At 44.2% G+C, this 18,905-nt stretch overlaps 1 protein-coding gene across 6 annotated transcripts in view; it reads right to left on the bottom strand.

The window, feature by feature from the left end:
* The window catches only part of g6fl (g6f-like), a 52,732-nt gene that overhangs the window by 31,461 nt on the left and 2,366 nt on the right, over positions 1–18,905 (bottom strand). For 2 of the 6 annotated variants that reach the window (XR_015860745.1, XM_088386700.1), the window contains exons 1-2: positions 574–1,212; positions 117–461 (exon numbers count right to left, since the gene is read on the bottom strand). Coding sequence is in view for 5 of the 6 variants with exons in the window: in XM_088386700.1 (XP_088242826.1) it covers positions 117–461; positions 574–646 (418 nt within the window). In the remaining variant the exon portion in view is untranslated. Of the gene's footprint in view, positions 1–116; positions 462–573; positions 1,213–18,905 lie in introns of those variants that run through there. The other 4 variants (XM_088386698.1, XM_088386702.1, XM_088386701.1 and 1 more) reach the window with 3 other exon arrangements.

The raw sequence follows: 18,905 nt of genomic DNA, 5'->3' as shown, positions 1-18,905 counted from the left end.
ATTTGCATCCCAAACATCCAAGACCCAAAACTGGGGAAAAATGGCAAGGACTTGTGGCAACACGAAAGCACAACTAAATAAGTACAAAAGAATAGAAGAAGAATATATTGTCCTACCAGTGATGATGGCTAAAAGGATGATCTTCTCCTTGATGGTCTCGCCTCGCTGTTCGATCAAGCACATGTAGAGGCCGGCGTCCCGCATGGCAGGTTGAAGGAACAGCGAGAAATTGCCCGTGAGTGCAAAGTCGGGGTCAGCCAGGCGCGTAGAAGGCTTGGAGGCGCCGCCAGAGAACTCGTCGCGCTCGCTGGCTGAGAGCAGCAGTTTCCAGTCGTCTGCACCGAGGGGCTTGGCCATCCAGTTGATGTTCACGACGGGCCTCACTTGTGTATGGATGCACTCCAAGATGGTGGCTCGCTGCTCCCTTTCCACCACAATTTCGTCCCAGTCGCCATCGGGGCCTGCAAACAGCCGGCGCCGGGTCGTGAAAGTGCACGATTACTCCCAGCCGCAGACACGGGCTGACGGCCAACGTCGCAACATGTGGACAATTTCTCGGGAAAGCTTGACTACCTGTGGCGTCGGCAAGGTAGCGACGCTCTAAAGTGGCGACGAGCAGAAGAATGGTGATGAAAAAACACGCCATTGCATGTTTGAAGCAAAGAAAAGCGTCAGTGGATGAAATTAATATTTTTGGAAGAGGGGGGGGGGGCGTCTTGCCACCAGACAGGATACACGAAGCACACCCTCTGACAGGAAACGCTGTGCGAAAGCCTGATAGACGTAACTTGGTGCTTGGGCAAGGGAGGAGTGAACTTTTTTTTTACTGACGGAAATTCAATTGGTTTAAATGCTCCCATTTGGGATGCGTGTTTCGCAATGTTTCAAATTTTGCATTGAAATTTCACAATTCAGTTCATAGTAAGAACAAATTGAATGACTTGATTTGAAATGAAACATCAGATTATCATTTGAGGAACGCGCCTTACAATAAATGTCACGACTCGTCCCTGGTTGTTTTATATGTAAATTGTCGTGGTTTCTGTCCGTGTCTGTGTACTCGCCCCTCCCTTCCTGTGTCAACTCACAATCAATGTTCTAATCACAGTCACCTGCCTCTTGTTACCTGCCTCATATTTAAGTCCTGTCTGCGTGTCACTCCCCTGTCGGATCATTGTTAATGTCATGATGTCTTTTGTCTCACGTCTCTGTTCAGTTTCTGTTTGTGGTTTTGTTAGTAAGTTACGTCAGTCTGCCGAGTCTGTTAGTTGTTCCCTTCAATAAACCCTGGTCCAAGCTGCACTTGGTCGCCCTGCTACATCCGTTTCGTGACAATAAATATGTCTTCTTTTTGGGAAATGAAGAACATGAAAAGTGCAACACTGAATAGTTTCATTCATACACAGTACTGTATTAGAGCATAGTATTTTGGCATAATACATTTCTCAGTGCATAAACGCTGCTTTTGAATGGTAAAAATTATTCTTGTTTTGCTTCTGAGATCTGTTCGGGCCTATTCTAGGGGGATTCGGGACTGTGGACCCCCGTCATGAAAAATCCGCTCAAAAGGTAAACATAAGAATACTAAATGGTTTGATTTTGGCATGTTTAATAAAGTGGGATGATGTCAAAGCGGCAATTACATCCTTTGATTTTTCCGTGTTGAAGAAAAAAGTGTGGACACACCTGCCCTGCGTTTTAACATGCAGTGCTCATCATCCTTTTACACTTGTGTTTGGGAAATTCCTACTAAAACGACTCACCACTGCGTGAAACTCGGAACATAAAAGGCGGGAATTGAGAGAGATGAAACAAGAGAGTTTTGGGTGAGCGTGGGTACACACCAAGTTGTCACCAACCCCCGGGCGACAAGATTAAAGACATTTATGGGATGTAAAAGACATCCCATAAATGTCTTTAATTAAGTTAAAGGTATTATCAGCTCCCCTGAGCACTACTTTTCCATAATTACCATCGGGCGTAAGGGGATGGGGGGTTGAGTAGGCGACAGGGAAGGAAGGAGAGGGACAATCTTATTGTGAGAGGTTCATGAGAGCTCAAGAGAAAGGCGAGGAGAAGATGTGCATGTGCGTCTCCTCATTTGTGATAAATAATGGCCGTGAGCTTGAAATCCGCCGCCAATGAGTTAGTATTGGTTAACCACGCGCCTCATTATCAGCCCCCGGACCAGAAAGCCCCCCTGGGGACGGCCTGGATGGCAGAAAGGCGCAAAGTAGGGGAGAGTGGGGTAATTTGTGCCAAGGGGCATGTAGTTCCACCCCTGTTTTCCAGAAAACCATAGAAGAAGTTGGTCATGCCTATTTTTGAAGGGGCATCCATTTCACTCATCCTGCAGAGGAGACACATGGCTTGAAAGGTAAGCACATTTAAGTTCAAAAAACATTTTTTTTGCCCTCAAAAGTAAAATTTCTATGATTAAGGTTTTTTTTATTGCTGATTTTGAACAATTATAAACAACTTTGAAAACAGTTCACACATGTTTCAGTGCTTTAGTAAGCTACAGTGTGAGTCCATACAATTAGCATGATGCTTGCTCAAAATAGCAGGGGGATGCATTAATTTCCAAAATGGGATAATTTGTGCCAAAGGGCCTGGGGTAAGTTGTGCCACTGGCAGAAGATAAAGAAAAAGATAAAGATAAAAAGGCTGAACAGGAAAAGAAAAAGAATGAAAGAGAGAAGAAAAGGGCTATCAATCTGCTGCAAATCAAAACAAAACCAAGAAGAAAATGTCCGTTTACAGTAGCTCCACCACCAATGATGAGGCAGAAGATGGCCTGGAGAAGATGCACAGCAGAGAAAAGAAACAGGCTGAAAAGAAGAAAAGGAGTGGAAATAAGAAGGGGAGCCTGAAAGCGTCAAAGCAAAACAAATCCAAAAAGAAAGTGCTCCCCAGTAGCTCAGAAGAGAGTGACGTTCTGCTTCCATTTAGTGATGTCACTGTTGTCCAGAGTGATGATGATGATGGTGACAAGAATCTGTCTGCTGGTTACTTTGTCATTGTGAGGTTTGCCTGTAAAAGATCCAAATCCTAGAACTATGTTGGATTTGTGGAGAATGTTGACGGTGATGAGATTAGTGCAAAGTTCTCTTGATGGTAAGCCCATTTTCACATTTGGAGAGAATGATGAAGGAGTCATCCCTAGAGGTGATGTGCTCAAGAAATTACCCACACCACAAAAACTTGGTGGCACAACCAGAAGGGAGCATCAATTTACATTTACATTCCCCTGCAGCATTGACACGAGGGATGTTCAGTAGTAGGCCGAATCTGGGAAGAGCTCATCCAGCTCGCGGTGCCTGCCTCCACCTGTCAGTGGATCACCAGCTTCCTGACCAACAGGAGACAGCGTGTGAGGCTGGGGAGCATCACATCTGACACCCTGACCACCAATACTGGAGCCCCTCAGGGGTACGTCCTCTCCCCACTGCTCTTCTCCCTCTACACCAACGATTTCTCCGCAAGTGACTCTTCTGTGAAGCTCCTGAAGTATGCAGACGACACCACTCTCATCGGACTGATCCAGAACGGTGATGAGACTGCGTACAGACAGGAGGTGGAGCGGCTGGTCCACTGGTGCAGCCAGAACCACCTGGACCTGAACCCGCTCAAGACCGTGGAGATGACGGTGGACTTCAGGCGAGGCCCTTCACCACTTTCACCCCTCACTATCCGCAGTAATACTATTCTCTCATCAGCCACCTTCAAGTTCCTGGGAACTCGAAGGGACCTGAAATGGACCAACCACATAGACTCTGTCCGGAAGAAGGCCCAGCGGAGGCTGTACTTCCTGAGACAGCTCAAGAAGTTCAACCTGCCGCGGGAGCTGCTGAAGACCTTCTACACTGCCATCATCCAGTCTGTCCTCTGCACCTCCATCACTGTCTGGTTTGGATCGGCCTCCAAACAAGACAAGCACAGACTGCAAACGGACAATAAGGACTGCAGAAAAGATAATTGGAATCAACCTCCCATCTATCCAAGACTTGTACCTGTCCAGGACCAGGAAACGTGCAAGTAACATCTCAACAGACCCTTCGCACCCAGGTTGCAGCCTGTTTGAACTACTCCCCTCCGGACGCCGTTATAGAGCTCTGTCATTACTGTGCAATAACATCCCGCTTTCCACACCTCTTTTGTCTACACTGTTTGTACTATGTGTCCTCTCTGCATCCATTGCAGCCTGGTCATCCTAGAAGAGGGACCCTCCCATCTGTGGTCTCTTCTCAAGGTTTCTCATTTCCCCTAGCTGGAGTTTTGAGTTTTTCCTTGCCCTCTTGGGAGTTTAAGATCAGTTTAAGATCAGGGGATGTTTGAGAATATCTTTCATTTTTCACATGTCCTGAGTGTTGTTGTTAGTCACCTAAATGTTGAACAGAGGCTGTGATTTACCGAAGTCAAATTCCTTGTTTGGCACGCTCAAACATGGCGAATAAAAAACTCTTGAATCTTGAATCTTGAATTCAGCTGCAGATAATTAGGTGCTCATTTTGGAATTTTGTTCTGAGTAGCCTATGCATAGTGTGTTGTAAATTTTTATGGCTGAGCGCCAAACTCAGTGACTTTGTTGCTGTTGCTTTCCATTTATGATGGCATCAAATCTTGGTGTCTTGGTGCCACTCTCATGTCGTGTTAAGGGTCCAGCCGATTTCTGCTCTTGGTTTTGATGTGAAGCAGACAGGAAAATCCAGTCTCGCAGAGGTAAGTAGTCGCGAAAGGCACAAACACAGTGAGAGCCTTCTTTGCCAGTGCAGGATACGTTTCCAACTGAGAAGCCCAGAAGTGCTCCAAGTGACCATCGGCAAACTCCATTTGGATTCCACGATTGTTTCTCAGTTCGATGAGATCTTCCTTGATGTTGCTATCATCATCAACATCTTCCATATTCTGTTTAAAAGGGTGCCGGATCCAGTCGCCACAGGGTTGTAGCTCTCCACACAAGAAGTAGTCATCAAATGAGGTGCACAGTATCTGCAGATGTTTTTTAAACAAAATCTGGATAGGGAGGCATCCTCTGTGACTGTTTCTTCAAGGGAAGGAACATTTGCCAAGTTCCCTTTCTTTACACGCCTAATCCACAAAACAAATTTGTCTTTGAATGTAGCCAACTTCTCACTTGCAATCAAAATGTTCATCCCTCTTCCTTGTCGTGAGCGATTGAGCTCATTGAGTGCTGTGAACACATCAGCCAAATAGGCAAGCATTTGAACAAATTCAGGATCGTCAAAATATCCAGCCAGTTCTTGTCCCAGTCCGTGGAGAAACTGCTGAATTTCTTCTCGCAATTCAAACATACGAGATAGCACACCCCCACGTGACAACCACCTAATTTCGGTATGGTACAACAGCACAGTGTGTTCCTGACCCACATTCTTACAAAATGACTGAAACAGTCGATGATTCAGAGGACAACCACGAATCATATTCACAATCTTCACACAAATCTCCAAAGTCTTTTTCAGGTCTGGGGGCAATGTTTTTGATGCAAGAGCCTGCCAATGAAGAAAGCAGTGGGTAATCTTCAGGTCAAGAATTTCTTTTCTCATCAATGCAGCAAACCCTGAACGATTGCCCAGCATGGCTGGTGCACCATCAGTACATATCAAACCAATCCTGTCAAGATGAAGTTGGTATCTTGTGAAGAATTCTTTTATCATACTGAACACATCTATGGCTTTCGATGTTGTCTTCAGTGAGTGACAGAAAACTTTCTTCCACTTTATTGTTCTTCACGTACCGGACTAATACCAATAGCTGACAACAATTTGACACATCTGTTGACTCATCCACTTGTAGGCTAATCTTTACTGGACTGGCCTTGATGTCAACAACAACTTGCTCCAGGATATCATCACTCATGTCGACGATTCGGTTATGGATTACATCATTTGATACAGACACTTGTTGCAGTTTTCTCCCAGCTCAGTGGCCTAGTGGTAGAGTATATGCTCTGAGACTGGAAGGTTGTGGGTTCAAACCCCGGCCGGGTCATACCAAAGACTATAAAAATGGGACCCATTGCCTCCCTGCTTGGCACTCAGCATTAAGGGTTGGAATTGGAGGGTTAGATCACCAAATGATTCCCGAGCGCGTCACCGCTGCTGCTCACTGCTCCCCTCTCCCCCAGGGGATGGATCAAAATCACACGGGGATGGGTTAAATGCAGAGGACAAATTTCACCACACCCAAATGTGTGTGTGACGATCATTGGGACTTAACTTTTAACTTTAACTTTACAGTTAGAGTTAGTGTTAGGGTTTACAGATTATCTTGATCGTATGATTATGTTGGAATGTAGACTAGAATTATTAACTTTGTTTAAACCTTTTACCTTTCCTTGACTCTGAAAAGTTTAACCATTCAGTTGTTGAAACTTTCCAAATGGTGTGGAAACATTCATGCTTAGTTAGTCATCTAACACCACGCTCAGAGCCACCAGCAATCTGACAGGACACGGACCGCAGCCCTGCCGGCACCAAACTGTCCACCCACCCATACCCGCGTACCCTCTGTGCTGGTGGTTGGATCCTCAATGGTACGCCACGTTTCCCTCCCCAAAGCTGAGACCCACCCATTCTCCGGAGCCAAGGTCCTCAACATCAACACCTGCATCCCCCAACTGACAGCTCACCGTCCACAAATCTCCACTGTCATCATACACATCGGGACCAATGACATCAAACTCCAGCAGTCAGAGATTCTCACAACATTTTCACACACTCATCTCCACCGTTTCTGCAACCGGTAAGGCCTTCATTATCTCCGGCCCCTTTCCATCTCCACGACTCACCGACACCCAGTTCAGTCGGATCCGTGATCTACACATCTGGCTCTAGGCCCATTGCACCGCCAACAAGATCCCCTATACCAATAACTTCACAACCTTCTGGAAACAGCAAAATCTTTTTGCAAGGGACGGTTTACACCTCAACCAGGCGGGGGCACGGCTGCTCTCCCTCTCTATGGAGCTCACTCTAGAATCCCTGGACTGGCTCCATGAGTTGTGACGCGAGGATAGTCCAATGCATTCTCTCCCTCACAACAACAGTTCACCTCCCCTCAGACCTCGGACTAACCAAGATCCCCCCGCGCCCCCACACGATAGTCCTCACACCAGGCCCCTTTACTCCATCCCCCCACCTTCACCAATGGAAAAACCACACCACTGTCACACACTACCTTCCCACTGAAAAAAAATCATGTCCACATTTCTTTTAGAGTATCCGCCTCTGTCTATCGATCTCAGACACAATTAACCAATCATAATAACCTCATAAATATCCCACTAAACCCTAGCCCAAAACTACATGCCTCTGGAGCTCGCCCTTAACCCATCACGCAATCTCATTCCAGTCAAACAGATGCCGGCACCCAATCTAGCACCCAAAATAACGTACAAATGACAAAACGGAAAAATAAGAATCACATCAAACAAATTCAAACCATATCCCAATTAAGCAATATTAAAGGTTATAAAATACGCCACCTCAATACAAGAAGAAATAAAAATACTCATTGAACAAGGCAAACCACATCTTCTCATCATTACAGAATCGTGGCTTTCTCCTATCACACCAGACTCGTTTATCTCCATAGACAATTATCAACTACACAGAAGAGACCAGCCAAATAAACCAGGTGGTGGTATTCTATTACTAGTAAATAAATCATATGCACACACAGTAACCCCAATCACAACAGAAACTGAAACAATGCAACTGGTCATCAACTTTACCAACCAACATGCAATCACAGTTATTGCCAGTTACAGGCCGCCAAACACAAACCTGTTGAGTTACATGGTGGATAGGAGGGTAAAAGATGGTGCGTGAGTATGTATTGGATTTGGCCCAGACGAATTGGCGAAGATGAAATTCTAAATTTCAAAGCTTGACATGGAGGACCTGAAGAAGGGGGCCTGAGTGGGGGTTACTTAAAAGTTAGTTCTTCAAAATTAACTATTGTTAAATTGGTGAAGGGGAATTTGTTGGTTGAACCAGTAAACCTCCATTTCCGTTCCAAATTTCACCAGAAGATGGTGCCAAAGTGAGATTGACCTAACATAGTAAATTAATAGTTTAAAAAGTCATTGATTAGATGAAGACTTGTTCTGAGGTACAGCAACACACAATTTTGGACGTTTTGAAGATACTTGAATGTTTTAACTTGCTAACTAAGAGAACCCACGATCATAGTTATGATTATGTGTTAAATTGACTATTGTGAAAGTATGTGTTACGTGTTCACAAACGCTCTCCATCCAACCTCACTGAGCTTGAGCTGTTTTGCAAGGAAGAATGGGCAAGAATTCCAGTCTCTCAATGTGCAAAACTGATAGAGACATACCCCAAGCGACTTGCAGCTGTAATTGCAGCAAAAGGTGGCGCTACAAAGTATTAGCGCAAGGGGGCCGAATGATATTGCATGCCCCACTTTTCAGTTTTTTATTTATTAAAAAAGTTTAAATTATTCAATAAATTTCATTCGACTTCACGATTGTGTCCCACTTGTTGATGCTTGACAAAAAAATAAAATTTTATATCTTTATGTTTGAAGCCTGAAATGTGGCGAAATGTTGAAAGGTTCAAGGGGGCCGAATACTTTCGCAATGCACTGTATGTGTTATTATTGTCACGATGTTTGATCAGTATCAAACATGTATGTAATATTGATGTTCCATTTACACATGAATGTATGAATGTGAGCAAAGACAAGGAGGCGGAAAGGGTTAATGGTGATACTAAGTGGTGGAAGATTGAAGTCCCACATATGAGCGTGACATCGGTCACGTTCATCCAGTTGAAGCCTAAACAAAATGCTGTTTGACGGAACACAAGTCAGAGAAAAAACATTTGCAAATGTCACGTTGATGGACAGTTGACAAGATTTGGGAGTGGGAAACAGGATGAAGCGTGCCTGAGAAAATTGTTACTTCCGTGAGAACATGGTCACCTCATCTGGTTGAATCCGGTTGAGACCGGCTGAGATGCAGGTGCAGTCTATTCTGGAAGCATTTGGGTCATCTGAGGCCAATGTATGGATGTCATGGAAAAAAACTGGTACGTGACCAAGCAGGCTTAGTACCCATGAACTGGACTGGTATAAAAGGTTCGTTTGGACAAAGAGCATCGCGCTCTCTCTCGCCCGGTGGGCTTTCCCTGCCAGGGGTATGGCCCCTGCGGCTACTGCCGTGGATTGAGAACGCTGATTAGACAAAGATAGATTTTATTCTTTCTGAGATTAACCCAAGGTCCGTTAAAATGAATTTATACTATCTTCAAATTGGACTTAGTCAAATTTTAAGCTCAAAGACAGGCTAGGAGATGCAGACCTTAGTGCAAGAGAGAGGAGCCATTTTTAGGGCGTCGTCATCTCCATTCTTTAGGCCAGCCTGTTCTTTTAAACAGAATTCGGATTTTGGAACAAGGAGAACTGATCACTCGACTTTTCCACCAAACAGCATTTTAGACCTCTAGCCTCTTACCCTTTTTTACTATATTTTTGAGTTTTCAATCGAGAGAACTTCGAGACTGAATAATTTTTTCTCTATTGAGAATGGTGAGTGGAAATTATTGTTAGTTGTTCGAACAATTGAAACTTGTAATTCTCTTTCTTGCTTATTCATTAAATTTCTACTTTATAATCATTTAATTTCGATTAATGATTATTTTGATCTTTTATGCTTTAAATCTCTTTTGTTTCTCTATCATAGTCATACTTTAAACCGTTCAGTTCTTTTTTAAATGAAGACAGCTTTAATCCTTGACATCAGGGAGTGTCAGAATCTGGTTCGAAACCATTAACTTAAGCTCAGCTAGTGTGAGTATACGCTCGTGAAAATAAACGAGTTCCCGCGGTCTTAACAAAGACAGCTAAACTATTCCGAGCGGATAACAAAAGCAACAATCTTAATAGGAAAGGAGAGCCGCTGAAACGGCCGCGAGGCGAGGAGATACTGGGTCTCGACAAAGTAGTTACTCAACCCTCGGGTTTCTTTGATTTCAGCGGGACTGGCGTCCGGAAATGACGGAATTAATCTTACAATAGATTAGTTACCTGAACAGCGGTTTGACTCGGAACGAATCTTATTTCCGTACCAGCTTGAATCAATTCTCGTCTCCCCTACAGGCTGCGTTACTGCAGAGGGACTAAAGTACAGAATTTTACCCTTTAAACGGAGAGCCGGTCACTTACATCAGATAAGTGCGCGATTGATAAACCCCACAGATTATATTAAAATTCTATCCAATATTATAAAAAATATAAAAACAAAGGAATATACGTATCTTAATTGGTGACCTGAACTTCGCCAATTTGACTACAAAGACAAATCATCCAAACCTCTAAAAAGCATGGCAGAAAAATTAGGACTCCACCAACTGATAAAAGAACCAACGAGAATATGTCACACTCACAGCTCTATTCTCGATCTCATCTTTACCAATCAACCCGCAAAATATAGCATATCAGGAGTCATCCACGTAGCTGTATCGGACCATTCTCTCATATACACAGTTAGGAAAAACCTTAAACCTCGGAAAAATCATCAACAGTGCACTATTTCAAATATACCAAGATCTAAGCTACCACAGTATGAAACCAAAATAAAGAATATTGATTGGAGCAACCAACCAGCACTCACCGACCCAGAACAAATCTTAGCAGATTTCCAGAATCGTATAGAAGCCATACAGAAAAAATACACTACTACCAGAAAACTCAGTCTACGACAGAATAAATTACTATGGATAAACTCAGATATTCTTAATTTAATCGCACAGAAAACCACTGCACTGAACTTGTATAGGTCAATAAAAACTATTGAAAATAAAACAGCTCTCACACATCTTAGAAATAAATGCACCTTAGAGATAAGTAAGGCTAAAACCACCTACTTCCAGGAGCAAATCACTCGGGCCACCATGAACCCCAAAATCCTCTGGCAAATACTAAAATCTATTACTGGGCAAACTCATGAAAATACAAACAACAACATACAAATATCTTTACAAAATATACTCACTATTGATCAGGAACAGATTGCAAATGCATTTAATAATTACTTCATCACCTCTATTAAAGAACTGACAAAACACTTTGATCATCCGTCTCCACCCACACCGATAACTCCCTCATCAGACAAGCTAACATTTTCTGAGATTACGCTCTCAGAGTTGTCCAGTATTCTCAGCTCACTCAATAACTCAAAGGCCAAAGACATATATGAATTAAACAGACTTACAAAACCCATGCCAGTAGCTTCCTACCCTTAATCCTCCAATTAATCAATCTCTGCATAAGACATTCCATATTTCCGACTGCGTGGAAAAAAGCAAAAATTACACCCATATTTAAATCAGACGACCGAACAACCCTATCCAACTACCGTCCCATATCAATCCTCCCACCTATATCAAAACTTTTATAAAAAATCCTGTCAGAACAACTTATAGAACATCTTGAAACAAACAACCTTCTCAACAACTCACAATTTGGCTTCCGATCAGCTCGTTCAACACTATCTGCACAGCTACTACTCACAGAATATATACGCACTTCTCTTAATAAAGGCCACATCACAGGAGCAGTCTTTGTGGATTTCCGTAAAGCCTTTGACACAGTTAACCACCAAATACTCCATAACAAACTAGCTTCCTTTCATCTCTCCCCCTCAGTTCTAACTATGCTCTCTTCATACCTCTCGGATAGAATCCAGGTTGTTAATATTGGTCAGGCCACATCTACTCCATTACCATCTCCCACTGGTGTTCCCCAGGGCAGCATACTGGGCCCATTATTATTCATTATGCACATCAATGACATGCCCAACATATGCAAACAAACTCAAATCATATTATATGCTGACGACACAGTTATTTTCACCTCAGATCCGAACATCGAAACCATAATCACTAATCACTAATCATTGTTCTGGGTGATCTTAACAGGGCGAACCTCGCACACGAACTCCCCAGATACAGACAGCACATAACGTGTCCCACCAGAGGGGCACAGACACTGGACCACTGCTACACCGTAATTAAGGATGCATACCACTCTGTGGCTCGTGCAGCTTTAGGACTCTCGGACCACTGTCTAGTTCATCTGATCCCTGCCTACAGACAGAAACTAAAAACTTCTAAGCCTGTGGTGAGGACTGTCAGGAAGTGGACAGTGGAGTCAAGGCAGAACCTCCAAGCCTGCTTTGACTGCACCGATTGGAGAGTTTTCGAAGCTGCAGATTCAGACTTGCATGAACTCACTGACACTGTCACATCATACATCAGTTTTTGTGAGGATCTGTGTGTGCAGACGAAGACCTTCTGCACGTACAACAACGACAAACCTTGGTTTACACCGAACCTTAGGAGGCTGCGCAAAGTCAAGGAGGAGGCCTACAGGAGCGGCGACCGGGACCTGTTCAAGCAGACCAGAAACACACTGAACCGAGAGGTCAGGAAAGCCAGGAGGTGTTACGGGGAGAGCCTGGAGAGACACCTCTCTGCCAATCCTGATCCCTCAACAGTGTGGAAAGGCCTGCAGAGCATCACGGGCTTCAAGAAACGAACCCCCCGTCCTGTGGAGAGCCCAAGGCTCGCTAACCAGCTAAACAGGTTCTACTGCAGGTTTGATCGGTCCTCCCACACAACGGGACTTCCTGCAGCACAATCCACAGACTCACCTCCCCCCACAACTGCTCTGTCCACACCTCCATCACCGTGGTCACCGACTCTCTCTCTTGCAGAGGCCGCGCCCGCACTCCAGATTCACGAGGAGGAAGTGCGCCAGATGTTCCGAAGACAAAAGATCAGGAAGGCACCGGGCCCAGACGGCGTGTCACCTTCCTGCTTGAAAGTTTGCGCTGAGCAGCTGGCGCTCACCTTTGCACGGATCTTCAATCGTTCCCTGGAGCTGTGTGAGGTGCCCGCGTGCTTCAAGAGCTCCACCATCGTTCCAGTGGCCAAGAAGCCCGCCATCACAGGTCTGAATGACTATAGACCTGTTGCACTGACATCTGTGGTCATGAAATCTTTCGAGAGGTTAGTGCTGAACCACCTGAAGGATGTCACGGGCCCCCTGCTGGACCCCCTCCAGTTTGCCTACCGGGCAAACAGGTCGGTGGATGATGCGGTCAACATGGGACTGCACTACATCCTGCAACACTTGGACACCCCAGGAAAGTACGCCAGGATCCTGTTTGTGGACTTCAGCTCGGCGTTCAACACCATCGCTCCTGACATCCTCCAACAGAAGCTCATCCAGCTCGCGGTGCCTGCCTCCACCTGTCAGTGGATCACCAGCTTCCTGACCAACAGGAGACAGCGTGTGAGGCTGGGGAGCATCACATCTGACACCCTGACCACCAATACTGGAGCCCCTCAGGGGTACGTCCTCTCCCCACTGCTCTTCTCCCTCTACACCAACGATTTCTCCGCAAGTGACTCTTCTGTGAAGCTCCTGAAGTATGCAGACGACACCACTCTCATCGGACTGATCCAGAACGGTGATGAGACTGCGTACAGACAGGAGGTGGAGCGGCTGGTCCACTGGTGCAGCCAAAACCACCTGGACCTGAACCCGCTCAAGACCGTGGAGATGACAGTGGACTTCAGGCGAGGCCCTTCACCACTTTCACCCCTCACTATCCGCAGTAATACTATTCTCTCATCAGACACCTTCAAGTTCCTGGGAACCACAATCTCTCGGGACCTGAAATGGACCGGCCACATAGACTCTGTCCGGAAGAAGGCCCAGCAGAGGCTGTACTTCCTGAGACAGCTCAAGAAGTTCAACCTGCCGCGGGAGCTGCTGAAGACCTTCTACACTGCCATCATCCAGTCTGTCCTCTGCACCTCCATCACTGTCTGGTTTGGATCGGCCTCCAAACAAGACAAGCACAGACTGCAACGGACAATAAGGACTGCAGAAAAGATAATTGGAATCAACCTCCCATCTATTCAAGACTTGTACCTGACCAGGACCAGGAAACGTGCAAGTAACATCTCAACAGACCCTTCGCACCCAGGTTGCAGCCTGTTTGAACTACTCCCCTCCGGACGCCGTTATAGAGCTCTGTACACTAAAACCAGCAGACACAGAGACAGCTTCTTCCCCCAGGCTGTCGCTCTGATGAACTCACACCACTCTTAGAGTCTCAGAGTCATTACTGTGCAATAACATCCTGCTTTCCACACCTTTTTTGTTTACACTGTTTGTACTATGTGTCCTCTCTGCATCCATTGCAGCCTGGTCATCCTAGAAGAGGGACCCTCCCATCTGTGGTCTCTTCTCAAGGTTTCTCATTTCCCCTAGCTGGAGTTTTGAGTTTTTCCTTGCCCTCTTGGGAGTTTAAGATCAGTTTAAGATCAGGGGATGTTTGAGAATATCTTTCATTTTTCACATGTCCTGAGTGTTGTTGTTAGTCACCTAAATGTTGAACAGAGGCTGTGATTTACCGAAGTCAAATTCCTTGTTTGGCACGCTCAAACATGGCGAATAAAAAACTCTTGAATCTTGAATCTTGAATAAACTCCAAACTTACTTCTGATCTCCAGCTCCTACATGACTGGCTAAAAGTAAACCATCTGACGATCAATATAAAAAAAACTGAAATAATGTATTTCCACTCCCCTAGGAAAAACGTCTCCATAACTGTCCCCATTACTCTATCCGATCAAACTCTAGTAGTCACAGACACATATAAATATCTTGGAGTGCACTTAGACTCCCACCTCACCTACAAAAAACATGTTAACACTCTCACTAATAAGCTCAAACAGCGAATATATGTCTATAACAAGATCAGGCCCTATCTCAACCATAATGTCTCAAATATTTATCTACATTCTATCACACTGTCTAACTTATCATACTGTCTTCCCATTTGGTCTCTCGCCACAAAAGAAACTCTGGATCCCATAGCCAGACTATACAATAGAGCAGGGGTGGGCAATTAATTTTTACAAGGGGCTACATGAAAAACCCGAGTTGTGTCAGAGGGCCACACCTACGATAACTTAAACCTGCTCAATTTTCTTCCATTGTAAAATGCACTAAATTATTTATTTTAAATAGTTGGTACTGGTAATTAGAAGAATACAATTATTCTGTTTATGTTTATATTAAGCTATGTGAAACTGTGGTGTAAAGGTCAAATAAAAAAAATATATTAATCAGTACAATTTATTCTTAACTTCTTTAACTTTTCCTCAAATGACAAAGCCGCTCCATCTCTGGGTGTGAAGTTTGATAAAAAATCCTTGTTGGGCTTGCAGTTTTGCTAGCAATGCATCAGCCTCTGATGCGCCCTGTTTATCAGACAGATGTATTTTTTCTCATGCTTGGTCGTGTAGTGGCGACTCAAATTATATTCTTTAAACACAGCGACCTGTGTACCACAAATCAGTCCTTTACCTTTCATTTCTGTAAAGAAATACTTGGCAGTCCATGTCTTATTGAAAACACGGCGCTCCTTGTCAACTTTTCTTTTCTGAGGGTCAGCACACGTTTCTCGGGCAGCATTACTTCGCACTGTTCACCTTCACCCACAGCTCACATACACGTACGCTACACGGAAGTGCGACGCCTTTCAAAATAAAAGCGAAACAGTTGTATTGTACGCACAACACAATTTTTTTTTTTAATTACGATTGGCCTCATGCGGGCCGGACAGGGATGCACAAAGGGCCGGATGTGGCCCGCGGGCCGTAATTTGCCCAGGTTTGCAATAGAGCATACAAAATACATGGCAGACTATCAATCTGGACCCATCACTGCACATCACTTGCACGCTCCAATGCACTAACTTTCCAGAATTACACAATCCTCATGGCAATACAACTCTTCTATCAACTATACACCAATTCTCTCCCTCCTATAGTAAATTCACTCATCCCAGGCCGTAATGAAAGACAGGCCCGCATCACGCGCTCAGTTACACAGGACCTCATCCGAACCCCAGCATACAAAAACAATTTTGGTCTAAACTCTTTTATCCGCACATCTATTTTGATCTGGAATAAGATACCCCTTCAAATCAGATCAGCCACCTCTATTACGCAATTTAAACGGCTATACACATATTTTCTAATAACAAACCAAACTTGCACCCATTAACGATAACGTATATATTGTATTGAAATGTATGTAATGTTATAGGAACCTGCTGTAAAACAGTTCTTGAACTGAGTCAGGCCAGTCCATGAAACTTTGATGTTACATGTCGACCTTTCCTTTAAATAAACTGAAACTGAAACTGTGTCAAAGACGCACACAATCACAGCAACACACTCAGTCAATACCAGCAATTTTTAACTTACCGCTGCGCACAAGCTCCAACAACCGCGATAAGCTGCAGTAACTCACGCAAGACTTAAGGCGCGGCTGTCCAAAAATGTATAATGTCTCGACCCCGAATGTAAGACGACTTCCACTTTTTCAGTCTTATTTCAATGCAAAAAACACTGTCTTATATTCGGGCCAATACGTTACTGTTGGATTTGGTTCACAATTTAGGAAGCGCACTATCCGTGCTTCACAGCAAAAGCCAGAGCCAATCACCTGTTATCCAATTTACTCCCTGCTTGTTCGTTTTCTTTTGCAATGTAAGGAAAAGACTGACACCGAAACAAAATTTGACTTACACAGGTTGGTTGAGTTCAATCACAATTCTTGTTAAGAAAGGTCTGTTTTCAGGTAAGTAAAATACAGCGCGAGCGCTGGGCCTATCGTGCGACAATGCTCAAGAGCAGAAAGTCTCCATTCAGAAAAGGCAATGTTCAAGGTTCTTTGGTCAGCTTATATTCAGTTGCACATGCCGGTGTGGGCCGAGTTTGATGGGTGATGAGTCTTTGGGGTGGAGCAAGTTCGCAGGAGAGTTTGGGTGCTGGTTCGGTGAGAGCTGGTCTCGTGGGGTTGGGTGCTGATTATGGGCGATTCGATGTGTGCGGGGGCTGTTGTTTTCCTTTTCGTCTTTCAGCCTTGGTGATCATCTATGGCCGGGTTCTTGGCTGTTTCCCTCTGGCACCTGCTGGTTTTATCTCCAAGTGACCTTCCTGTAAACATTCTCCTCCATTCTTGCACATACACTGTCCCACCTCGTCCATTCATCATCCTTCCACTTTTGTCGTTCTGTACCAGTGGTTCTTAACCTGGGTTCGATCGAACCCTAGGGGTTCGGTCGAACCCTAAGGGTTCGGTGAGTCGGTCTCAGGGGTTCGACAGAGCCTTCACTGAGGAGGTCCGAACAAACCTGATTTATTGTGTAAATTCTGATTTACCAGTATGTAATTTGTTGTGAGTTCATGCATTGTGTTGGTTTTGTTCTTTGAACAAGGTGATGTTCATGCATGGCTCATTTTGTGCACCAGTAAAAAACATCTATGTCTAGAATAAAAAAAAAAAAAAAAGAAAATCACTTACGAGGACTTCGGTGAATGCGCATTTGAAACTGGTGGGGTTTGGTACCTCCAACAAGGTTAAGAACCACTGTTCTGTACGGACTTATGTGAAATTTTGTGTGTGACATCATCAATTCGTTAATGTTCCCTGACTATGCAAAGTTCCTACTCACCACTTACCATGCATTTGTTTGTTTGTTCTTTTGACACTCCATGTGTCAGGACTCGTCCCCGATCGTTTCATAGTTCTGTTCGTGTGTCTGTGTGCTCGCCCCTCCCCTCCTGTGTGCCCATGATCAGTGTGATTATTCCCACCTGCCTCTCGTTACCTGTCGTGTATATAAGTCCTGTCTGCCCCTCACTCCCTGTCGGATCGTCGATGTCGTCCCGTTTGCTGTCCTTGTGGTTCCTGTCTGTTTCGAGTCTGTTTTTGTTTGCCATCCCTGTCGGTCAGTCTGTCATGTTATTAGTTTGCCAGTTCTCGTCTGTTTCCCTTGATGCCTCGTTCCACTTCCCTTTTCCCTCAATAAACCCTGGTCCAAGCTGCACTTGGTCGCCCTGCTCCATGTTCCATCCGATCCGTGACACCATGTACTTGTTTGCCTTGTCACATTCTTAGTTTAATTATGCTTCCGACCGTATTTTTCTTTATTAGTCAAAACATTTTCTTTCTGTCCAGAACATTCAATAGTAATCCAAGGCTGGGGTCTAGCAATAGGCAAAATACGACGTCACATCAAAACATAAGATGTAATCAAGCACAAAACATTCTTAGACACCTTGGGCTGTGTCCGTGAATTAGAATAACATCAGGCATGCATTAAACAGTTCCTTAAAGGGTCGTTATGCTATTCAGGCAATATATCAACAAACATTTGTTATTTCAAAGTGCACAAAAATATATATCAGATCATAAAGTTATAAAAACCTATGTCATCACCATATATAAAAATGCCTAGTTATGTCTTTTTTATTAGTTTGGTGTGCAGGTATATTTATATGCTTAAAATGTTTCTTTTATTGATTTTAATATGTGAATATACTTGTCTGCTTATGTACTTTATTCAATGAGGTTTGAGCAAACTGTTTTTGTAGCTAGGCAGGACTTTTTGTATTTTGACCCCATTCCTTCACTCTAGGCAGGACTTTTTGTATTTCGACACCATTCCTTCAGTACATTAAATAAGATGTTGACGCTCGTGAAAATGGAGGCCAGATGAACAAAGTAGGTTTTTAACCGCATGACTTCCAAACATGTCATTATGCTGGACACATGATATGCAAACGAGATAATACCTTGGCTGTTCTAGTACATTCTTCTGTTCAGAACAAAACAGAACAAAATTGGAGGATGTTCTCAAAGAGAAAGAAATGTAAGTGTGTTTGTGTGTGGGGCGGGGGGGTAGTCAAACGAGGCTGCAAATAGACGCGTAGCTTCTCACAGGTCATATTGTTTGTCTGTTGGCTTCAGTTTCAGATTTACAT

Source organism: Syngnathus floridae, chromosome 10 (genome assembly GCF_059516105.1).
Source record: "Syngnathus floridae isolate MCC-2025c chromosome 10, RoL_Sflo_1.0, whole genome shotgun sequence".
NCBI classification, from domain to species: Eukaryota; Metazoa; Chordata; class Actinopteri; order Syngnathiformes; family Syngnathidae; genus Syngnathus; species Syngnathus floridae.
Note: the sequence above shows the minus strand (reverse complement) of the source record. Positions and strands in the feature narration are given on the sequence as shown.